The 25,737-nt window shown below is 43.1% G+C and overlaps 1 protein-coding gene across 1 annotated transcript in view; it reads left to right on the top strand.

Annotated features, from left to right (window-relative positions):
• The window catches only part of MELTF (melanotransferrin), a 68,649-nt gene that overhangs the window by 6,050 nt on the left and 36,862 nt on the right, over nt 1-25,737 (top strand). Inside the window, exons 2-8 of the mRNA XM_030575522.1 lie at nt 2,425-2,641; nt 10,649-10,803; nt 15,561-15,660; nt 21,851-22,033; nt 22,387-22,543; nt 24,029-24,096; nt 25,114-25,327. Of these exons, the coding sequence (XP_030431382.1) occupies nt 2,596-2,641; nt 10,649-10,803; nt 15,561-15,660; nt 21,851-22,033; nt 22,387-22,543; nt 24,029-24,096; nt 25,114-25,327 (923 nt within the window). The 5' untranslated portion in view covers nt 2,425-2,595. The remainder of the gene's footprint in view (nt 1-2,424; nt 2,642-10,648; nt 10,804-15,560; nt 15,661-21,850; nt 22,034-22,386; nt 22,544-24,028; nt 24,097-25,113; nt 25,328-25,737) is intronic.

Below are 25,737 nucleotides of genomic sequence, written 5' to 3'. Positions count from 1 at the left end.
AAAACAGAAATTTGAAGTAGTGACCCTACAAATGAGGCCTTTTTATATAAATGTCTTGTAATTACTACACAGTACTGCCCATTTGTGTTATAGGTTACCCTTACTGCTGGTTGTCACCCTCTGGTAAACTTTGCTGGGCAGGAAAGAGGAACTGCTAGTGTCTCTGTTCCATGGATTGCATTGCTCTGTGATACACCAGTAGTTGACGTAGATCCAGTTGTTGTTTATGGATGCTGCCTTTAACTGACCAATTTATCAAGTATTGCTGTGTCAAGATTTAGTATTGGTATACAGATTGTTTTGAATAACATGTGGCTCAGTTAGGTTGCACTGTCACTGACCCAAATTATGACTGGTACTATCAGGCAATTTGTTTACCCAATTTGTAGTTACCATGTAACTTTTTTTTTAACCACTTTTTCCCCCCCTTGCCTTCATGTTGTTTGCTGCCATTCATTTGTTAATTTATACCTGTGTGTTGGTTAAACAGTTTAGCAATGTTATGCACATTGTAAATGATATAGAGCAATAATACAGTACTACAGCAATAATAGTTGCTTTTACGCAATAGCCAAATTCTAATTAACTGACAATGATTTCTAGCCAATTGCCAACTGAATTGTTCATATACGATAAATTGACGTGTATTTGACCAGTCTCATATTTATAAAGCACTTCATTTTTCTTGATGCTTAGGGGATTTCTTCACTGTATACCGATATCACCTGGTGTTTTTGTGGTGTGATATCTTCTGATGTCTTGGGTCTGTGGGATGCAACCTTAAACAGCTAGTTAGTTAACATAATAAAGTTTTTTGTTTGTTTTACATCTCTTCTTGTTTTCAGTAATCCAAATTTAATACACTGATGAATGTAGTTTGTTTACGATGTAATGGGGACCAAGTCTTTAATAACACAAGCTGTACTTTTGCAGTTGTTGTATAGGCATTCATTTTTCAATTGAGGTGCAGTACTAATATTTTATACTAAATAAAATGCTTAACTGCTAAAATAGATGGTCACAAGCTTCCATGAGAAGGTATATTTCTTTCCTTTGCTGAACACTTTGTTTTAGCAAAAGAGTTAGTAACATAATTTTAACAAACTTTTTACAGTTAATTTGCTTGTGATACCAATTTCATTTTTGCTAACTCTTTAGAAGCACAAACATTGGCAACCACTAGTTCCCTTTAATATAACTTAAAAGAGAATAAAAATTAAACCAAAATGAATTTTAAATACAGGTCAATGCAAATAATTTGAAGGTATTAAAGTTTTCTGACACTTGGTTATGTTTGTGAGACAAAGGTGGAAGCATATTGAAAAGGTGGAACCCTGTTGAAATTGTTTGGTTAGCTTTATGCATAAATTGTTATGTTTAAACATTTTTGCTATGACATTTTTATCACTATATTTAAAAGTGCAAACAAGTTTATGAAAACCCAGACAAGAAATTAACATTTTGTTAATATTACCTTAACGTTGAGGTTTCCCCTTACATTTTTGTTTCTTTGAATAAAAAAATGAAAAACAAAACTGTGATTAATAAAAGAAAAGTCTTTTTGTTTGCAATTGCATTATTTGTTGGGGCAGCGATATATGTACATGTATTTATAACTGAGACCTTTTTGAACTTTGATTAAAAAATTGTAATAATATGATGGTTATACTCCAACCATAATTTTAAAATAGTGTAGTACCACTTATATATTTTTTAAAGTTATAAACTTGACTTTTGTTGCAACAAAATAAAAATAATAAAAAGTCGTCATGTCACACAACATACAACACAGGCCAACATACATGACATATAGGAAAAACGTACAATTAAAAACAAATGGTGCCAGAATTCTATTTATAACTATACAAAATAAGACGAACAAAAATAAAGGGCAATCTTCTGGTTTGTGCATCATAGTTGGGCTTAGACCTCTGGATGCCTAGATGGAAGTAGCCGTGCACATGCATAGAAGCAAAAACTTTGGCACCAAGGGAGCTTAAGTAGCTAGAGCTTTTGGCAGCAGTTTAGTGGGAGTTTTGTGAAGCCCAGAGGGACCTGCTTCTGGCATTTAGGCACCTAAAGTGGCAGGTAGCAGTTCTCTTGTGAATCAAGCCCACTGTGCCTGTGATAAGTGACAGGTATATTGAGTGAAGGGCATAACTGCATCAATGTGCACGTCTGATCTCCATGTGGAAAAAGCTTGATGGGAATATATGCTCAAAACAAAACAAAAAAAACTTCCTGGACACTTTATTTCAATCTCACTCTACACCCACGATCAACATGTTATTACACATCTGACCCAGTAGGTGTTGCTTAAGCAATGACAGGTCATAATTTGCTCCAGTGTCTCAGGAATTTTGCATTTTCCTTTTCAAGGCTGAGGTTAATATAAACAGATGCAGTTTTTCCCTCTCCCTTTAGAATGAGATGTGTGCTGGTGGAACAAAGAGTAATTGTTGTGCAGCGTGAGGGTCTTGATTTCCAACAAGGAGTGGTCTGAAGAGGAGCAGACTGACCAGAATATACTATAAAAGCATTGATCGCTGGAATTCTGAAGACTGGAGACGGAGCAGAGAACACGCAGACTTCATCATGAACTTTCAGGGCATATTTTATCATCTCTGCTTCTTTCACACTGGTAAGTGCCTGCTAATCTTGAGGGAAGAGTTCACTGGGCCACTTGGTACCTCTAGGGTTGACTAGTCTGTGAGATGATACAGCACAAAAGGAATTAAAACAATTTCAGAATCACTTTATTTCTGAAGGAGGGAGGAATATGGTGGGAAAACAGACAGCTGAGTTGGATCAAAATGATCTTTTTTTCCCATCTCTCATTGGTATTAAATATTATACTTTGTCCACGTTGAGTCTACTTCTTCTGCTGATCCCACGCTGTTTATTTTGTCTGACTGTTTCAGATGGGACCTTTTTTGTAGGTGATTGCACTTTTTTGTAGGTGATTGCACTGTGAGAATTTGCTGTAATGTATTTTATGATTCCATTATGTGCCTTGGATTCCCTCTGTACTTTTCATTGCTACTCAGTGATTGCAGAAGCGTTAAAAAGCTGCTCGTGGGGCAGAACAGAAAACATGAGGTGTAAGCGTGTGGAGTGGAATGAATGTGTTGTTAAAAAACTGGCTAAAATAGACCTATATCAGTGGAGGGACCACAAAGACAATGGGAAACCAAGGACTGAACAAGTGATACATATTCATGGAAATCTCTGCCAGGTGGAATATGTGAACTCAGCATGGGTCTGCAAGTGTTGGACAATGGACTGAAATGTATCAGGTGGCTGGGATTAGAGTTGGCTTTTGGGAGAGAGACTGCAGTTCTCAGGTGAGACTGACAAAGAGGGAGAGGGCCAAAAATGGAGTCCATGGTAGCTTGGCCGGGTGGAATGCTGGCCAGAATTGACTATGTCTTAACCTTTATTACACTATGCTAATAAATGCCAGTTGATTAATAATGCCAGTTGACTACTCTGTTTTAAAAAGGCTACCTGGTGTAACTGCCAATACTTGCTGAGATGTGTTGTTCCCTGAAGAGTGTAACGACTCCTGGTCAGAGACTATCTCAGTTGGACTTGGTGGGCAGCGCTCATGGGTGTGAAGCAGGAGTGCTGGCACCGAGAGGCTCTGTTGCAGAGGTGTTGCAACCCCATGACCTACCCTTACGAACAAGTGGGACCCCTTTGGGGATCTGGCACACTTTTCCTCCAAAGGTCTGTTTAAAAGCTGGGGCATAGCATAGATTCTGTGGATCCATGACACCCTAATATCCCCAACCTTTTCTGTTATGCACCATGCTTTGTGTTGCCTTTCCCTCACCCCTGAGGTGATTGCATTTTTTATTATTATTTTTGTCACTGTAGTGCCTAAGAGCCCCAGTTGTGGACCAGGGCTACGTTGTGCTAGGTGCTGTATAAACACAGAAGAAAAAGCGAGTCCCTGCTCCAGAGAGCTTACAATCTAAGTATAAGACAAGGAACAGCAACAGATGGCTACAGACAAAAGGTAGAGTACAAAGAGACTAAATAGATAAGACAGATACAGGGTGCTGGAAGGAGTGGAACACACAGTGAACATAGGGTAGTGGCAAATGCCATGTTAATTCCACAAGTTTGGTTTCTCCTTTGAAGGAGTGGGTGGGTTTACTTAGGGGCGGGCAAGAGGAGAGGGGGCAGGTTTGGAGTGAATTTGTGCTGAAGAAACTAGAGGGGAGGGGAGACAGAGAGGTAGGGTTGGAGCAAACAGCCAATGAGCACAGGGCAGAGAGAGAAATGTCAACAGTTTTGCCTGGAATGTCCAGGAGTCCAAAGGTGCATTGACTGTTCTTATGCCTCCTGGCTGGCTATCTCTAAAGCACTTTGAAATTCTACAGAAAGAAAGATGCTCTGTTTATGTGTAAAATGATCTTGTTTTAGTCCTTTTTGAGTTGGCTCCTGTTGAAAGTCCCACAGAATATCAACAGCCCCAAACATTTTCCTGACACGTGTGTAAGTTGCAGTATATTACTCCACTACTGCACAACACTAGTATTGTATTGTTGCTAAAGGAGGTACTTGGCTGTTTACCTGTCTGATGGTGAGACTATACTAACATAGGACCTAGGAATGTATTTCAGATGGAAGTTACTAGCCCCCAGCCTCTCATAGTTAGTGTACCTCTGCGGAAGACCAGAAAGCTGAGTAAACTTGGGTTTGGAGACTAGCTTGCTGTTTTAATGCATTCTTGGCCAGCTGTAGCAGAGAATTCAAACCACAAGTCATCTCTGTGTTCCTAGCCCCACCTCAAATGGGTTAACTCCCACTGGAAGACTAAAAGACATCCTCTGTTACAAGTCAGATGCTGGGAGAAAAGCTGCAGTTTGGCAAGAGAGAAACTTCAGTTAAGCCCCCATAAGCAGAGAGAGGAAGAAAGAGGTGAATTCATGCTATTTCATTGCACATGCTAGAACAGGGATGGCCAACCCGTCGCTCCGGAGCCACATGCGACTCTTCAGAGATTACGTAGCCACTGATTCTGGGGCTGGAGCTATAGATGCTAACTTTCCAATGTGCTAGGGAGTGCTCACTGCTCAACCCCCTGCTCTGTCCCAAGCCCTGCCCCCACTCCACCCCTTCCCCTGAGCCTGCCATGCCCTCACTTCTCCCTGCTCCCTCCATAGCCTCCTGCGCATATGAACCAGCTGATTGCTGAGGGGGGAGTATGTGCTGATTGTTGGGGGCTGCCAGCAGAGGAGAAGTGCTGGTGGCCAGGGAGCGGATGGGGGGCTGCTGACATATTACTGTGGCTCTTTGGCAATGTACATTGGTAAATTCTGGCTCCTTCTCAGGCACAGGTTGGCCACCCCTGTGCTAGAAGAATGTGGAGCTGGGCAGGGGCCTTTTATCTTTCATCTCACAAATTAATGTGAATAAGAGGTGATCATACACCTTGCCCAATGCAGCCTTATCTTCACAGACCCTTGTATCAGACACAGGAACATAGAAATTGGAGACTAGCATTTAGCCACATGTTCTGAGGCACTTATGAAAAATTGAAAATGAAATAGTTTTGCACATAAGAGAAAAAGTGGATCCTTTGACGTAAGTTCCCTCTAAGCTATCTGGCTGTGTGGCAGGCTATCAAGGGCTACGCAGGCAGGGAGAGGTGCCCCTCCCCTGGCCCAGCCCTGCTGGAGCTGCCACGGCCAGGGAGAGGCACCCCTCCTCCAGCCCAGCCCAGCCCAGTCAGAGCTGCTGCAGCTAGGAAGAGGCGCCCCCTTCCCCAGCCTAGCCAGAGCTGCCATGTCTGGGGAGACGTGTCCCTCCCCCAGGCCCAGCACAGTCCTGCTGGAGCTGCTGCAGCCGAGGAGAGGTGCCGTTCCCACAACCCAGCCCAGCCCATCCTGGCTGGAGCTGCTGTGACCAGGGAGAGGTGCCTCTCCCCTGGCCCAGAGCTGCTGCAGAAAAAGAGGGCTAGCGACAGTCCTCTCTCCCTGCCACAGGCCTTGGGCAGCCTGTACTCCAAGCCCCTCATCCCTGGCCCCACCAAGAGTCCTCACCCCAATCACACGCCAACCCTCTGCCCCAGCTCTGAGCTCCCTCCCTCACCCTGAACCTCGGCCCCACCCCTGCCACATATCACCTGCATATTAGTGTACATAACAAAATTCATTCTGCACGTGGACGTAAAAAATTAGAGGGAACGCTGCCTTTGACGATGGGATTCTACAAACTTCCAAAAGGAAGGAAAAAATTATTGTTAACTTGTAAATGGGTTAATAAAGAATACAGTGTATATCCCTGTTCTCCCAAGGTCACCTGAGATTCCATGAACTGTCTGATCACCTAATGCAAACCCAAACTGTCCCGCCTTATGTTTTCTACTAAGGTTATGGCCACACGACGAAATTAGGTTGATTTTATAGAAGTCGACGTTTTAGAAATCGATTTTATACAGTCGATTGTGTGTGTCCCCTCTAAGTGCATTAAGTCGGCAGAGTGCATCCACAGTACTGAGGCTAGCGTCGACTTTCGGAGTGTTGCACTGTGGGTAGCTATCCCACAGTTCCCGCAGTGTCCACTGCCCACTGGAATTCTGGGTTGAGCTTCCAATGCCTGATAGGGCAAAATCATTGTCGTGTGTGGTTTTGTATACATGTCATAAGCCTCCCCCCCCCACCCAGTGAAAGCAACGGTAAACAATCATTTCTTGCCTTTTTTCCTGGGTTATCCATGCAGATGACATACCATGGCAAGCATGGACCAGGCTCAGCTCACCGTCACCATGTGTCTCCTGGGTGCTGTTCGAAGATGTGGTACTGCATTGCTACATAGCAGCAGCTCATTGCCTTCGTGGCAGTAGACAATGCAGTATGACTGCTAGCCGTCATCGTCGTCTCCATAGTGCTCCTGGCAGACCTTGGTGAGGTTGGTCGGGGCACCTGGACATAAATGAGAGTAACTCCAGATCATTCTCTTCTTTAAATTTCATCTCATGGAGATTCAATCCTGCCTGGACTATCGTGAGCTGGAGGCTTCTGCCTCAGGCTGCTCTCCTAGCCAGCAGCACTGTGCGGTCTCACCTACTCCATCCTACCCCTTGCTCCCATGGCTCACGAAGCCTGGACAGTAGTAAGGAGCAGTTCAAATATTGGCTGAGCAAGTTTAGAATGGTGGTAGAATGTTCCTTTGGACGTTTTAAAGCTCACTGGCCCTGTTTGCTGACTAGGATGTTTGCGATTAGAAGAGCACAGCAAGGTGTGCTGCACATCACAGAGGCTTTGAAAACCAGTTTCATGACTGGCCAGGCTTCGGTGTGACAGTTGTGTGTGTTTCTCCCTGATGCAAACCCACCTCCTTCGTTGATTTTAATTCCCTGTAAGCCACCCTGTAAGCCGTATCGTCAGTTGCCACTCCCTCCGTGAGAACAATGGCAGACAATTGTTTCATGCCTTTTTTCTGCGCAGACACCATACCACGGAAAGTGTGCAGCCTGCTCAGCTCAGCCGCCGCTGGTGTGTCCTGGGTGCTGTTGGCAGCAGATGGTGCAGTAGGACTGTAAACTGGCATCACTGAATGACCACTTCCACTGCCGCTCTGCTCTCCTGTTCTGGCAGCAGACGGTGCAGTGGGGCTGTAAACCATCGTTATTGAATGACCACATCTGCTTCCACTCTGCACTCCTGCAGACGCCATACCACAGTAAGCATGGAGCCCGCTCAGATCACCGTGTCAGTTATGAGCCCTGTAAGCACCATGTGCATTATCCTGCAGTATATGCAGCACCAGAAACTTCAAAAGCAGGCGAGGAGGAGACTGCAGCACAATGACAAGAGTGATGAGGACATGGACACAGATTTCTCTCAAAGCACGAGCTCTGGCAATTTGGAAGGCAATGTTGTTAACGGGGCAGGTTCATGCCATGGAACGCCGATTCTGGGCCCAGGAAACAAGCCCAGACTGGTGGAACTGCATAGTGTTGCAAGTCTGGGATGATTCCCAGTGGCTACAAAACTTTCGCATGCATAAGGGCACTTTCATGAAACTTTGTGACTTGCTTTCCCCTGCCCTGAAGTGCCAGAATACCAAGATGCGAGCAGCCCTCACAGTTGAGAAGCAAGTGGCAATAGCCCTCTGGAAGCTTGCAACACCAGACAGCTACTGGTCAGTCAGAAATCAATTTGGAGTGAGCAAATCTATTGTGGGGGCTGCTGTGATCCAAGTAGCCAACATGATCACTGACCTGCTGCTCTCAAGGGTAGTGACTCTGGAAAATGTGCAGGTCATAGTGGATGTCTTTGCTGCAATGGGATTCCCTAACTGTGGTGGGGCGATAGATGGAACCCATATCCCTATCTTGGGACTGGAGCACCAAAGCAGTGAGTACATAAACCGAAAGGGGTACTTTTCAATAGTGCTGCAAGCACTGGTGGATCACAAGGGATGTTTCACCAACATCAACGTGGGATGGCCGGGAAAGGTACATGATGCTCGCATCTTTAGGAACTCCGGTCTGTGTGAACAGCTGCAGCAAGGGACTTATTTCCAGACCAGAAAATAACAGTTGGGGATGTTGAAATGCCTATAGTTATCCTTGGGGACCCAGCCTATCCCTTAATGCCATGACTCATGAAGCCATACACAAGCAGCCTGAACAGTAGTCAGGAGCTGTACAACTATAGGCTGAGCAAGTGCAGAATGGTGGTAGAATGTGCATTTGGACATTTAAAAGTGCACTGGGACAGTTTACAGACTCGGTTAGACCTCAGTGAAACCAATATTCCCATTATTATTACTGCTTCCTGCGTGCTCCACAATCTCTGTGAGAGTAAGGGGGAGACGTTTATGTCAGGATGGGAGGTTGAGGCAAATCGCCTGGCCGCTGATTACGCACAGCCAGACACCAGGGTGGTCAGAAGAGCATAGCAGGGCATTTTGCCTCTTATATTGAGGGTCTGCTGGTTTGGTGTGAGAAATCATACAGGCAACAGAAGTCGGCTTGCAGACAGACATAGTAAGCCACAGTCTTTTGGCTTTGTTAACCTTCATAACATGTGGGAACGGTTTCAAACAGCAGCGCCCTCATTTCCCATACCAAGCACCCATTGGATTGGCCTTTTAAAATGGATTGGCCAGCAAACACCGGGACCATACGCTGCCATGCTTTGTTATGCAATTATTCCAGACTATGTGCTACTTGTCTGGCGTGGTAAAGTGTCCTACCATGGAGGACGGACTAAGGCTGCCCTCCCCAGAAACCTTTTGCAAAGGCTTTGGGAGTACATCCAGAAGAGCTTCATTGAAATGTCCGTGGAGGATTTCCGCTCCATCCCCGGACACATTAACAGACTTTCCAGTAGCTGTATTGGCTGTGAATGCAGCCCAAGTCTTCAGGGCAAATTAATCATTAAACACGCTTGCTTTTAAACCATGTATTATATTTACAAAGGTACACTCACCAGAGGTCTCTTCTCCACCTTCAAGGTCCAGGAGCCTGGATTGGGAAGGTACTGGCTCCAGGGTGATAAACAGTACCTGACTGTTGGGGAAAATGGTTTCTCCGCTTGCTTGCTGTGCGCTATCTTCAACCTCCTCCTCCTCATCATCTTCCTCATCCCCAAAATCCGCATCCCTGTTGCATGAGAATCCACTGATGGAGTCTACGCACAGGGGTGGGGTAGTTGTAGGGGCACCCCCTAGAATGACATGCAGTGCATCATAGAAGTGGCATGTCTGGGGCTCTGACCCGTAGTGGCCATTTGCCTCTCTGGTTCTCTGGTAGGCTTACCTGAGCTCCTTAAGTTTCACGCGGCACTGTGGTGGCTCCCTGTTATAACCTCTGTCCTTCATGCCTTTGGAGATTTTTTCAAATATTTGGGCTTTTTGTCTTTTGGAACACAGTTCTGATAGCATGGATATGATAGACTGAGACTTCTCTGTGGGAGCCATTTGCTGCCCAGTGTAATTTTAAACAATTATTCCAGTTCTTAAGGTTGAGGATAAAACCTTCTGAATTTGCCCCAGATTCATAGTGATTCTACAGACAGATGGATACAACTCTCAGGCCAAATGCTTCACTCTAAATATTACTACTCTTGCTCTGTATGTAGTTTAAATGAATATTTTTGTACTGTACTTTCTTTTCTTCGTGATAATAAAAAGTTACATAAACCCAAGACATCATGTCTTAAGTGACTGAATTTTACTGCTGATAATTTTCAATATCTCTAGCAGTTTCAGGTCAACAAATCCTAGAAGGTCCTCAGAGTAGGACTGTGCTAGCTACATCAAAGCTCAACTTTTTGCCACACAACTAAGGGAACTGTGGAGATTGAATAAATACAATACACAGGAAACAAGGTTGTATCATTCTCATAGGTGTTGTGGATTCTTTTTATGTACTTATCTGCTTTGTTTTGCATGCAGCACCTATATCAGTATGTGGCAATATGAGAGCTGGACCCATTTCTGCTCCCATTTAAGTCAATGGCAAAACTCTCATTGATTTGAATGAAAACAGGAGTGGGCCCTGAGGCCATAGCTTTGAACAGGCCATGAATTTCTGTGGTCTGGCCATTCTGTTATCAATATGCAGGGAGCGCAGTTATAAAGGCATTGTTTAATAATAGAGATTTTCCTTGGTGCTTTGTTTCAGCTCTGAGCCTGCAGCATGTGAGGTGGTGCACGATCTCTGAGCAAGAACAGGCCAAGTGTAATGACATGAGGGCAGCCTTCATTGATGCCAACATTCTTCCCAATTTATTGTGTGTCAGTGGCAGCTCGGCCATTAACTGCACCCATATGATCAAGGTGAGTTTGAAGTCATTACATTAGTGTCAATATAGCTTCTTGCTGTGCCTTGTTGGGCCACTTCACCTTGCATGGTCCCTTAGAATATGTACTATTTATGCTACCTGAGCTGTTTGACCTTGTATTTAGCTGTGACACTTAAGAGTACTTGTCCCAGACCTGAAGAAGAGCTCTGTGTAGCTCAAAAGCTTGTCTCACTCATTAACAGACGTTGGTCCACTGAAAGCTATTATCTCACTCACCTGGTTTTTCTCTGCGGGAAAATAAGCAACAGAGGGAAAACTGTTGTTCCAGTCACTAAAGTAAACTGTTCTGCATTGAGTTTCTGGTAAAATCAGGCAGATGAGTATTCTTGTACAGATATTTATTTAAAGATCCCCTGCCTTGGGAGTGAGTTAGTTAGTTAGTTAGTTAGTTAATTAATTAATTAATTTATTATGCATGCAGTAGATAAGACTGTTTGAGGTTTAAAACAAAAGATGGTCCTGTCTTTTCTGTTCATCCAGATACTTTGTGACCTAGTCACTGGGGATATGAACAAGAGCCTTAAATCTTCCCTTTAAAAGAAAGATCCTCTAATTTAGGCAATTGTATAACACCCTCCTTAGAAGGGAGTTGTGGAGGGATAGTACATAATCATGGGCAAGAGCTTAAAACCACAGGATTGGAAATTAGGAAATGTTTAATTCTGGCATAGACTCCCTCTGTGGCCCTAGACATGTCACTTAACCTCTCTGCCTCGGCATCCTTATTTGTAAAACAGGGATAATTCTAACTACTTACCTCATAGGGTTGCTGTGAGATTTAACTAAAGGGTTGTAATCTTTGTTGCTTCTGTCAGCAGAGCTCATTGTGCACCACATGGACTCCTTGCATCCCTCCATTCTCCCCCCAAGCTCTGTGTGCGTGCTACCTTCCATTCCCCTCCATTTCAGGGACAATGCCATCAAATTGAGTGTAGTGTCTTGCTTCATTTGGCCAATTAATAAATATGTGTAAAGCACTCAGAGCAGAGAAAGTGCTAGAGAAGAGCTAAGTGTTTATTAATACCCTACAGTACACGTTTGACACAAACAGCAAAAAGGCTTGGTAGGCAGCATTAACAGAGGTTAGTCCAAAGGGCTTAGTCATATTGCTCAGCCTCAGTGAAACAGATAATACTTCATTCACATACATTATTTGTGACCTTGGGAAGGAACAGGTCATTTCTGTGCCCCATCTGCAGAAGAGGGATAATTATACTTCCTTATCACATAGTGAGGCTTAATTAATACATGCTTATAAAAAATTGTCATACCCTCAGATGCAAGCTGCTAAATAAATGGAAAATATTAATACTCAATTAAATCTTGAAGCTTACTCAAATTTTACTAAAGTCATACTCAAATTCCTGGGGCTGACTAAAATTGAAACAAGAACCTTGAGATCTGATCTTATAAAAATAGAAGACACTTTACCCAGCAATAAAATGCAGCTGCTTCTTTGATGCAAGGGGAAAAGAATGCAAGATTTAAATCATGTGCTGAATGTAATAATCCAAGTGGATCCCCATCAGCACATGGCCAGGTAGAAGATTCTGTCATGGAATTTCTAAGAGATTTTGTTGTAGACGGATAAACACAAACCACACTGGTCCAGCAATTCCTTTACACTTCCAACACAAAGGCTACAACAACCATGATCCTTCTCAGCTTGGTACGAGACTGAGCGTATCAGGTTCTGTGTTGCTATGCAGAAAACCTCTTCATGGCATTCATTATTTCCACTTATCTGGAGCAACAATGAACCAGAGTAATGGCAGAGCTGTGACACTGTAGTATCTGATAGAGAAGAGATTTAGGAAGCAGACTACCCCAAGTTTATACACTGAGATGTAAAGTTTCCACAAATTAAGCTCAGCAGGTCTAATTCTCTCGAGGTGGGATTCACAAGGGGGATTTATGCATCTAACTGTCATGTGACAGGGTCAGCTACCTCCCAAGCACCCCCTTGGGGTCCAGCGGTGCCTCTGCCGCACTGTGCCTCAGTTTCTCTGACTCCTTAATAAACTCCACATGTATGGGCCAGTGTTGGAGATGTAGGTTGGCCCTCCAGCCAAGTCACAAACCAACTAAAAAGTCCCAACAAACGAAAAGGTCTTCCATGTTTCATGGGCTTTTCTTTAGTCTGCCTTCTGGGCCCTGTTCTCCTCATCTGTCTGGGCTGCCTTTAAGTCTTTTCCCGTTTCCAGTATAGAGCACTCAGTCCCCATGATCGTTCCCCTTGAGTACCATTCTCCTGCAGACCCTGTAGGTGACTAAATTAGCTAGGTACCTGAGCTGCCTAAATCCTGCACTGCCAGGCAGTTTAACACCTAATCCATGCCTAAACCCTGGCAGGATTCACAATCTGATAGACATGCTCAGAGCACAACTAAAGCAACACAGAACAGCTAGGAGACCAAGTTTCCCTCCTGCTTATTTGGTCAACTTAGACTCCTGCAGTGAGTTAACACAAATAGATAGCTTTTTGATACAAGGAAACTTAGCAGAGTTATGCCTCAGGCACAACTCTCTCCTTAAGACTTTTTCCCCCCCATGTGCTAATGATCTAGTAAACATTTGCTCATTGCTGTGCTATATATAGGACTGCATGTGATCTGTGAGCCTGCAGGTCTACTAAACTTTGCTCTCTGAGGAGGGAAGGGGAGGGTTAGTGTTGTGGGTAAGGGTTGGGGATAGAGGTCTGCTTTTTTTATAGTGCCACGTTACCTGGACTTAGTTCCACCAACATGCTTCATGCTAAGGTTAAAGTACAGCGTAATTTCCATCAATAGCCTAAGCCATTTTAAAAGCATTTGCTAAATCTTCCATCCTTTGTTCCTAACTAATATTTAACTAAAACAGAATCACCATTGAGAGTGGACAGCTAGATACTGTGATAGGAACTTTACAAATACCATGGGACAGACAGACAGAGTCTCTCTGAAAACGGTGAAAAGTAGTGCCTTGCTAATACATTTATCAAAACTATGATGTGAAATACTTTCATGGGTGTTTTTCCCTAGATGTCTCCCACAAAAATATCTCTGGCATCAACAATACATAAGGCATTACTGCAATCAGCATTTATTATGTGGACATAATCTGGCTCAGAACAGAAATTAGGGCTGATAAAAAGTTTCAGAATACAGCAAATAAAAATATCCTTGGATGAGCTTCCTGGAGGTACAGCATATACATAAACATCTCAGCTGATAATGGCCAAACTGTAGAGTGAATAAAAATGTAGAAACAAGTGCAAGTTGTGGGTTCAGTCCCAGAAATCAGGGCTCTTGAAACAACTGCATATAGGACACTGATAGAATTTAAAGTATCTCTACTCCAGGGTCAGGCCAAACATAATCTACCATAACAGAACCTCTTGTTTCTCCTACTTCATCTTAGGTCACAAGTACTATAGGCATTAACCAAACTTGCCTGAGATATAAAATAGACTAATCACTAGGGACATTGGCCCTATAACTATCAGACAGAGTATGTATATTCTTAGCTGGTTGATAACATAATTTCCCTGACATACACAGTGATTAGTCTATCCATTGGTGCTTAGCCCCAAACTAGGGTTTCCAGGTGTCCAGTTTTCAACCAAACACCCAGTCAAAAAGGGACCCTCCCCAGCCCAGTGAAAATGAGCATGTGAGTGAGAGTAGGGGAGAGCAAGTGATGGAGGGAGGGAGTGGGACAGGGCCTTGGAGAAGGGGCGGGGCAAGAGTGTTTGATTTTGTTCAGTCATTAAATTGGCAACCCTACCCCAAATCCATAACAGAAAACCTCCCTTTCTAAAGGAAGCATATGTCCTGGTATTTTTCTGGGCAGTGCCAGTTTGTCATATGCAGTCCTAATGGGCCAAGATCTTCTTTGGGGCAGCTACAACATCTAAGTAAATTGTGTTGTTTATGAGGAACAAACAGTCTAATGGAATGAATGTTCAGTATGATAAACATCTGGAGTGAAGAGAAAAATCAAATGAGTGCAGACACTCTCAGAGCTGTTGTTTTGTTTGAGATGAATATGAGTAGCATTTGTTCCAAGTTTCATGATGAACTCATTCAGATACAAAGTTACTAGGGAAAAAAAAAACCCTCCTCTCCAAGAACTATACCCAGGTCTCTGCTGACTTTTTTTTACATTTTATACCAGCATACATTTAAAAAAAAAAAGCACACTTGTCTTTGGTATCAGTATTTTTGATCCCTAAAAAATGTTGCCACAAAAGAGTCTCAGCTTGTGAACTTAAAAATATGGTCCCTTATTGTTATCCCTACCTTCCAGTTTGAGAGGATTACCTAGAGGTGAATGGAAAGCTAAAAGTGGGCCCAACTGATCAAAAATGGTGGAGCCACAAACTCACCCACAGATCCTTAGAAGTGGGAGGCACACCGGCAAAATGCAGGGTTTCTCTGAAAATGAGGCGTTCATAAACAACTGGGATCGCCACAGTCCTGTGCTATTCAGCAGCAGTAGGAACAATCTCACCACTGTTTTTAAACTAAAGACCCAAATCTGACTATACAAATTTTTGGTGACATATATTCTCTGTCAGTGTATTAATAATCTGATTGCCATAGAAGACTATGAAAGAGAACCCTGGCAGCCAGAAATTAATATCTACTATGTATGTAAAGGATTTATTGAATTTATGAAGTCTCTGCCCTCAGATGGTGAAAGGATGTTAATAACTGTGATGAAATATAAATTCTGACTGTTTTTACACAGAACAATTTGGCAGATGCGGTGACATTGGATGGTGGCACCATTTATCAAGCTGGAAAGGAACATAATCTGAAACCTGTGGTTGGAGAAGTATATGATCAAGGTATATATACACAAAAGAATTACTAATGTTTACTGTGTAATCTCTGGGGTGAGGACTCTGTCTTCCTACCTGTTTATGCAGTGCCAAGAATATTTTGGGTACTGCAGCAATGTAAATAATGATAATAAATTAAGGAAGGTTACAATGTGATCATATCTAAGGGAAAGGAAACCTTGTCCTTTCATCAAAGCAGAAACTGTATTTTTTCATAAAACGACCCATCACCTCATTCTGAAGCCAGAGAGGAAAGGAAAATGCCCAGCTATAGGATCCAGAGATGATAGAGCCTTTTCTCCTTTCAAGAGACCATTCTGACCAGTTACACAGAAAATTTCAGTTTATTCCTGAGAATTGGGTGAAATGTGTGGGGAGGAGGGCTGGGTTTTTTGTTTTTAGTCATTTTAGTTAATACATTATTTATTTGTCACATAACTAAATACAGTGTACTCAGGTTTATCCAAAACCCTATTATCCTTCCGAGTGAGTGAGTGAGTGGGGCCAGGACAGCAGAGGGCTCCATGAGCTGCTGCAGGACTGGGACATCCAATTCCTGCAGGTGCAAGGTGCAGGGAAGGCTGCAGTCCTGGCAGGGCAGAAGAGAGTCCTGGCTGGGGGGGAAGGGAGGGGTGTCTCTGACCTGCCCTGCCAGGACTGTAGCTTGCCCCACACACCCTGCGCCTGCAGGGATCCAGTGTCACCTCTCAGTTATTCAAACTCCCAGTTATCTGAATAAAATCTGTCTCCCCCATGCTATTTGGATAATTGGGAGTATGCTGTATATGGAGACAAATTCTACAGTTATGCCTCTGTAAAGCTGGCGTAGTCCACTGAATGTTTGGGGAAGCTGGAGAAACTGCATTGAATGTTGATGAAGTCAATGGAATTAGTTCAGATTTATGCTACTGTAACTGAGAGGTGGATTCTCCCAGCAACCACAGGCCAGTTACGAATGGGTATTCCAGCCCACACAATGATGAGATTGTGTCTGGCTCAAGTTTAGATGGACAATAAGGGGGAGGTGAATACTTTTTTCATAAACTAGACACAATTTCAGTCCTGGCTTTAGTGGAACACAGGGGGTGTGCTCTCTAATACCTGCAGGAGCACAAATCACTCAGAGGGAGTAGGCAGGGAGGAAAGATGCAGGCTGAGGGGCTAGCCAGGTGCACATCATCAAGAACATGCTGCAATGTGCACACTCCCCATGAAGTACAATGAGTCCGAGAGCTGCTGATCCTCCTCTATATTGCCTTGTGGCATCCCTGAACCATTGCTTAATTACACAGACAGCCCCAAAACATGAGTGTGGATATTTTAGGACACAATATCTAAGGTAAAAATAGTTCAGGACCACTGGGAGTTCCTAAAAGAGACAACAGTAAAAGCACAACAGAACATAAGAAAAGCCATACTGGGTCAGACTAATGGTTCAAATAGTCCTGTATCTTGTCTTCAGACAGTGGCTGGTGCCAGATGCTTTAGAGGGAATGAACAGAACAGAACAAATATCAAGTGATTTATCCCCTGTCATCCACTACCAGCTTCTGACAATCAGAGGATTAGGAACACTGACCATCTTGGCTAAAAGGCATTGATGAACCTGTCATCCATGAACTTACCTTGTTCCTTTTTGGCCTTCACAACATCCCCCAGCAAAGAGTTCCACAGGTTGACTGTGTGTTGTATGAAGTACTTCCTTTTGTTTGTTTTAAACCTGGTGCCTATTAATTTCATTGAGTGACCTCTGGTTCTTCTGTTATGTGAAGGAATAAATAACACTCCCTTATTCACTTTTCTCACACGAGTCACAATTGTATAGATCTCTATCGTATCCCCTCCTAGCTGTCTCTTTTCCAAGAAGAAAAGTCCCAGTCTTTTTAATCTCTCCTCATACAGAATATGTTCCAAACGCTTAGTCATTTTTGTTGCCTTTCTCTGTACGTTTTCCATTTCTAATATATCTTTTTTTGAGATGGAGTGACCAGTATGCAGTATTCAAGCAAACTAGCCTAATGTGGAGGAAAGATTTAAAAAAAATATGGCTGAATCAGGAGCTCTGTAAGAACCTGAAAATCCAAAAGGAATTGTACAAAACATAGAAGGAAGGACAAATTGCTAGGATGAATATAAAATAATAACACAAACATGTAGAGACAAAATCAGAAAGGCTAAGGCACAAAATGAATTACACCCAGCAGGGGACATAAAAGGCAATAAGAAGGGATTATATAAATACATTAAAAGTAAAAGAAGGATGGAGGAAATTGCAAGTTCATTACTTAACAGATAAGCAGAGCAAATAATTGATGCTGGAGAGAAGGCTGAAGTGTTTAATACCTATTTTGCATCAGTCTTCGCTAAGAGCTTGTCCACACAGAATTAGAGCATGGCAGCCAGGTTATAAATGTCCAGTGCACTAGCTTGCCATGCATTGTTGCCATGTGGACCCTGCTACCACACACTAAAAGTTCCATGATGTTCTTTGACTAGTGGCAGCTGTATTTGCACAAGCAGCAAAGAATCCTGTGGCACCTTATCGACTAACAGACGTTTTGGAGCATGAGCTTTCGTGGGTGAATACCCACTTCATCGGATGCACCAACGAATTGGGTATTCACCCACGAAAGCTCATGCTCCAAAACGTCTGTTAGTCTATAAGGTGCCACAGGATTCTTTGCTGCTTTTACAGATCCAGACTAACATGGCTACCCCTCTGATACTGTATTTGCAGTGTCAGCACAGCAAGTCAGTGCATCATGATAGGGCAATGCACTGTAGATTTACACCTCTGCTTGCTGCACCCTAGGTTTTGTATAGATGAGTCCTAAAAAGGTTAATTGTGACCAGATGCTTAATACTATTAGCAATAAGGTGGGGGAGGGGGCAAGGATCACAGGCTGGTAGTATATCAGTGTCAGAACTGATAATCGAACTTAGGTCTCCTGACTCTGAGGCCAGTTCTCAAGCCAACTGACCATGCTGCCCCCCTGAATAGTAACTAAACAATTTTTTTAAAATCACATTTAAAAATACAGTTGTTCTTGAAAAATGACACAGGGCTAGAAAGTAAGTCTTACTATGTGAGGCTTAAGGAGCTCAACTTACACAGCTTATTAAATAGAAGGTTGAGAGGTCACCTGATCATTGTGTATAAGCCTGACACATGGGAAAAAGACCTGAGAATGGGGAACCTTTCATCCTCACTGAGAATGGCATAACGAGAACCAATGGTTGGAAGCTGATAGCTAAATTCAGCCTTGAAATAAGATGCAATTTCCTAGCTGTGAGGATAATTAAATATTGGAACAGCTTACCAAGGAAAGTGGTGGACTCATCATCACGTAGAGTCTTTAATATAAGATTAGATCTGTTTTTAAAATATAGGCTTTCTTCCAGCTTCTGGAGAAATTTTGTAGTTTGTGTGTGTGGGAGGGCAGGGGTAAGACCCTTTCTGGCCTTGGATTTATTGTGAATCTGAGTCCCCATGTTCATTTCTTTAGTTCATGAGTCATGGAGAGAACAGAATTGTCTGTTTGCATTGCCCGCAATGTGTTTCTAGCACTTGCAGCTCTGCACTGAATTAATTATTATAATCAAAACTCATGCTTCAAGGCTTCTGCCAGTTGCCTGCAGGAATCAGAAAGGAATCCCCCTCCTTCCATGCACAATCAGTCAGTTGTATTCTGGGTTGTTTTTTTTCCCCCTTTCTCCACACCTTCCTTTGAAGTATCAGAGATTGGCTACAGCTGGAGATGGGACACCAGACAGTGTGGACTGGTGTGCTGAGGTGGTATAGAGAATCCTCTTTCTTGATGCCTGGCAACCGTGTCTTGCTCGTGTGCTCAGGATCATGCTGATTGCCAGATTTGGGATTGGGAAGGAATCTTCCGCCATGTCAGGTTGCCTGGGAACTTGGATTTTTTTCACCTTCTTACGTAGGGTGGGGCATGGTTCGCCTGTTGGGATCATTTGGGTATATCTCACTTAATCAATTTCCTGCCATTTCAGGGGCCTTGGGCATTGGTGACACTTTGGTCTTTCCCAGTCTGTCCATGTGGCACATAGTTTACCTCTCCTGAGGACTGAAATGCTTTAGTTTAACTAATGTCTCTGGGCTTAATATAGCAATAGCTGGTTGAAAAATTATGGCCTTTGATATACATGAGATCAGCATAGATGGTCCTTTCTGGCCTTAAACACTATAAAATTATAAGAGGCTGAAAAAGAGTCAAATACTTGTTCATCTTGGGAAGCAGTGACTCTGAAAAAGACTTGAGGGGGTCACACTGAATAATAAGCTGAACATGAACTCCCAGTGCGATGCTGGGGCCAAAAGGGCTATGTGATGTCTGAACAGGGCAACATGGAGGAGAAGTGGGGAAGTTATATTACCTCTCTATTTGGCACTGATGCCCCCAACTACTAAAATACTGTGGCCAGGTCTGGTGCAAACCCTTCAAAAAGGATATTGAAAAATTGGAGGGATTCAGAGAAGAGCCATAAGAATGATTATTAGACTGGAACATATCTTATAGTTAGAAAGTCCAGGAGCTTAATTTATTTATCTTATCAAAGAGAAAGTTGAGGGGTGATTTGATCACAGTCTACAAGCACCTATCTGCAAACAGAACTTTATCAATCTAGCAGACAAAATTATAACAAGTTCCAATGTCTAGAAATTGAAGCTAGTCAAATTCAAACAAGAAATAAGATACAAAATTTTAACAGGCAGGGCAATTAACCATCTGAACAATTCACTAAAGGTAGTGTTGGATTGTCCATCACTGGCATTTTTAAAATCAAGATTGGATGCTTTTCTGAAAGATATGCTGTAGTTCAACCGCAGCTATTGGACGTGAAGCGGGAATTAATTCAGGGAAGTCCTATGGCCTGTATTATCCAGACAGTTATAGGAAATGATCAATGGTCTTAAAATCTGTTAATCTATTTGCCCCCTCTTCTCCCCACTTCTCCATGGTACCTGGATGTTGTCAAAGAGCTTTTTACCAATTCCATTAAAAATGTCTCTTTCCTCAAGTTAGTCTCTTCTATGTCTGGCTCCCCATCCTCACAACATGATTTGTTATATGCAGAGATGGATTAAGATTCTTTTATAGTGGGACTAAGATAAGTACAGACTGTAAAATCTGACTTTCTGTCCCTATTTCACTGAGAGGGAACTCAGACATAGGCTTGTCTACATTAGCATTTTCCTTCAATTCTGCCATCATCATGGATGCAGCCATCCAAGTGATAACATGAAGGGAGTACTAGTGTAGGTAGTCCACCGGCATTTTAACCTCCATTTACTCTTACATACCTAAAAGCAGCTCTTTAATTATGCTGGTTAAATGGTAGCTAATTGGTGTACACTAGTGCTCCCACCATTGCCATCAGTAGCACTGGTGGAACCGCTAGTGCAGCTGGGTGTTGGGAGAGAAATGTGAAGAAAACTGTAGACAAGCCATAGGTGACATCCTGAAGTCCTCAGAGAGTAATTTAATGGCACTTGTGCAGTTAGCATTCAGGAGTTTTCCAGATAAAGACTCACAAGCAGGTAAATTTCAAATTAGAAATTAGGCACAAAGTTTTAACGGTGAGAGTGATTAACCAAACTACAAAGGGAAGTGGTGGATTCTCCTTAATGTCTTCAGATCAAGACTGGATGGTTTTTCTTAACCTTCAGTCAAATGCAAGTTATCTTTAGTCAAACACAAATTATTTGGCTCAATATAAAGGTAACTGTATGAAATTTAATGGCCAGTGATACACAGGAGTTGAATTAGAGGATCTAATGGTCCCTTGTGGTGTTAAGCTTTATGAATTTGTGAATCACATCAACCATAAACTGGTGAAAATTATGTTTGCCCCTTCATACTCTTGGTGCTAATGGGCCCTGATGCTACAAAATAAAAATTAATAAATTAGAAGGTATTTATGGAGCATTTCTTTTACAAATTAAAGTTAAATATTTCAGCTAAATATGGCTTTATTTACAAAAACATTTACACAAGGAAGAAACAACAGGCGGAATTTATTACTGAGGTCAGTGGCATCATACCAGGGATGCGAGCTTTGTGCCCTTTGAATATGTATGTGGAAGATTATGAAAAGGTGTCAGGTCAATGTCTCTTATCGTAATACTGCTTCTATATTAGTTTCATTTTGATCCCTTTTTGTTCCTATGCAGAAATTGGCACATCATACTATGCAGTGGCTGTTGTCAGAAAAAATTCCTTCATTAGTATCAACAGTCTGAAGGGCGTAAAGTCATGCCACACAGGCATCAACAGAACAGTTGGCTGGAATGTTCCTGTTGGCTACCTCATTGATAGTGGTCGCATGCCAGTGATGGGATGCAATGTTCCAAAAGGTAAGGGCTGCTGGGATGTAACCTGCTTTCCAGAGAGGCCCTGTCACTGAACATTGGCATGAATATGTGCTCCCTGGATAGCGGAAGCACTCCCAGGGACAAGAACCTTGGCTTCTAGCTGATTTTTTCACCTTGTTTTGTTGCTCATTCTAACTGAGATTTGACCTGAAGCTGCTCAGATCAGAATTCAGCCCAGTGTATTTATGTATAAACTGTTTTTAAAAGCCAACAAAAGCTATTATCGCTTTTTTAATGTATAGAGATGTATAATTAAGGTTTGTTAAAATGTGTTTTTGCCATTTTTGGTTTTGGTTTTAGTCGCTAAAATATTGTTACCTTAATTTTACTTGTAGCTGTTAGTGAATATTTCAGTGCAAGCTGTGTTCCTGGAGCCAATAATGTAAATTACCCAAAATCCCTCTGTCAGCTCTGTAAAGGGGATGCAGCTGGGCAGGACAAATGTGAAAGAAATTCAAAAGAGCAGTATTATGACTACAGCGGGGCTTTCAGGTAAAGTCTTAGTGTTTAATGTTTAACATTTGTCTGTATGTGCTATGCCCACTGGCAAGATATCTGAGCCCCAATGGACTTTCAGCAGAATTCCAGAGAGCCAATGAATAATGCTAGTAGAAAATCTGTTAAAACATAAAACTAAGGTGAATTTATAATTTGAGGTAATCTTAAAATAATTTCTCTATAATTTCACTTCAGTGGTTCCCAAACTTTTTGGCATCACGCCCCCTTTTTAATTTTCAAGAAACCCTCATGTCCCCACCTGTTCTTTACCATTATCCAACCTTCCCTGCTCCTAGTCCCCTGACCGCTCCCTCCCGGGACCCCCCCCCATCCAACGCCCCCACTCCCTGTCTCCTGACCGCCCCCCCCCAAACCTCTGGCCCATCCAACTGCTCCCTTCCCCTGACTGCCCCTGAGACCTCCTGCTCCTTATCTAACCCCCTCTCTCCCCACTCCCTGCCCCCTTACTAGGCTGCTCAGAGCAGCAGGGCTGGCTTATTGGAAAGCCTGGGAGGTGGACAAGCACAAGCTGCACTGCCCATGCAGCGGTGTGTTGCTGTGGAGGAGGGGGGGACAGAAGGGGAGGGGCTGAGTGCTGGCTAGCCTCCCCGGCCAGGAGCTCAAGGGCTGGGCAGCCTCACACCCCCTTTGGAATTTCTTCATGCCCCCCCAGTTTGGGAACCAATGCACTAATACTCAGGCCAAAGGCATATCTGTTCTTTTATAAAAACTCTAGGTGTCATTACTTGTTTTGTGCATGGAAATCCCATTGAAGTTGTTTTTGTCTTCATCAATATTCACCTCTTCGGAAGACAAATCTTGATATTAACCTGATCACAGATGCATAAGTGCTGAACATGCTTGGATTTGCTGCAATCTTATCAAGAGCTGATGAGCCCTGACAGTTTTCACACCTGAACGTTAGGCTTAGCCAGCTATTTGGTAAATCTGAAGCTTTCCATTTCAAGTACAATTAGTTCCCTTATCTCTTATTGTGCTCCCCTCCTCCTCCACTTTGCCAATGCCAACCTCAATACCTCTTTTCTCTACTTCTTTCACTCCTCTGTGCCTTATTCTGTTCCCTGCGTGTGTGTGTCAAAACCTCCCAAATCCCAGGGCCTGGACCAGCCTCCCACAGATGTCACAAATTAAAAAAATCTGTATAATTTTATTTTAAACAGTGACTCTTCATTCCAGATTTTCCAGTGAGTCTTGTGTCTGTCTCAGACTGTAGATTTTTCAGGGCAGGGAATCATCTGATATTTGTGTCTTGTATCACACCAAGCATTGTCAGCACCTGCCCTACTAGCCATTAGCCTCTGCCTTGATCCTTAGACACAGCATAAAGATAGCAAATAGTTCAGCATCTTTCTACTGGTGCTCTTTGGGTACATTGCACTGCACAAGCCTACTGTTGTCACTGAGCAGTATTCCATACTTACGATTAATAGTGTATAAATATAGTCTGATTTATGGTAGGTGTTTGGCTGAAGGAGCTGGAGATGTCGCCTTTGTGAAGCACAGCACAGTGTCTGAAAACACAGATGGTGAGTAATGTAAGGGTTCATCTCTCACTTGAAAGTCCAGCTGTATTCTCTAAAGCGTTGCAAATCTGGTGACCCCAACCATAAGAGCAATGTCATATGTTCAGAATTTATTCTGATGCAAGGAATAAGCAAATATGCAATAAAGCCAGAACACCATGTGAACACAAGGGAAAGAGAAATGTCCCCAGGTCAGACATTTTCAAATCAACTGGCAATTTCAGCAAAAAGTAAAGTGGGATCTTTAATTGCACTCTGGAAGCAGAGATTGACCTGAACCAAAATCCTGGATCCAAACAGTCTTGGACTTTGGGATATTTTAAAAGTTGAATACAAATAATTGTGGCTTAGGCTCCTCTCTACTCAGAAATCTCAGCAAAAACAGGCAGAAGGGAGCTTAGTTTGTGGCGCCACTAATCAATGCAACGACCCCTTATACTCATGGCACCCCTATACCCATGGCACTGTGAGTATATACCACTTAGATATCAAGGTCCCACTTTTTAAGTCCAGTGGAGCTCCATTTAGTGCAGGACACCAGGATGGGTGTAAAAGTTTGTTCTGGGCCACCCTTGTGGCCCCTGGATTTTAGGACCATCTCAGCACTGCTGTGGTCCCCAGCATAATTCAGAGCTGCCTGCACACTGTTTAATTTATGTTCAGCTGCCTACAGTCTCATAGGGTTATATCTGAAGCCAAAGGAATAGCTTCAACCATATTATATTTCCTCCAACCATGCACTGGGGAATACTCTGGTGGTTCTTCACCTCTTAGAGAGTACCCTTAGATGGGGGAAATTCTCGAGTAGCTTGTTAAGCCACTTTTATCCTGCTTTATGCAGCTGTAGGGAAAATCAGGCAGAATGTAATGGAGAATTGCTGCTCATGTGATTAGGTACCTTAGAAATGGGGTGGCTGGATGGGTAGAGCAGAGTCTGAGGGAGACAGATGCATCAGCAGCTCTGTATCCATCGGTGTGATTTTGAAAGCTGTTTCATAACTGTGTTCTATTTGATTTCAGGCCAGACTCCTTCCTCATGGGCCCAAGAGCTTCACTCCAGGGACTTCCAGCTTCTCTGCCGCGATGGCAGCACAGCTGAGGTTACAGAATGGAGGAAATGCCACCTGGCCCGAGTCCCAGCTCACGCTGTTGTCGTCAGACCTGACACTGATGGGTCACTCATCTTCCAGATGCTTAAGCAGGGGCAGGTGGATTACGTTTTTTGGTGTCTGTTGTACTGATTTTTTAGTTGCCTCATCATCCACCTTGCTTGATCCTGTGGGATGCTGAGCACCTTCAGCTCAGTGAGAATTAAATGGGAGTGGAGGGCACTCAGCAGCTGAGAAGATCAGGCCTAGAGATGGATTTCAGCCACAAAATGTGGCTGGTGGTCTCACACCACTTTCTTTGCCCCCAAATACTAAGAAACACTAAACAAGGCTTGAACTTCTTGAGGGGCAATTGTTTATGCCTTGTGAAGGTACAAGTGAGATAGTGCCCTCAATGCCAAGGTTTCCAACTAGACTTTACTTTCACCCCAGACTTAAACATAACTTAGGCTATGGCCTGGTGTACACCTACAACTTTGTGCATCCTAGCAACTCACTCAGGGTTGTGACAAATGTTGCACCCTGAGCACTGTAG

The sequence above is a fragment of the Gopherus evgoodei genome, chromosome 9 (assembly GCF_007399415.2).
Source record: "Gopherus evgoodei ecotype Sinaloan lineage chromosome 9, rGopEvg1_v1.p, whole genome shotgun sequence".
Lineage (NCBI taxonomy): Eukaryota > Metazoa > Chordata > Testudines > Testudinidae > Gopherus > Gopherus evgoodei.
This window is presented reverse-complemented; position numbering and strand designations above follow the sequence as displayed.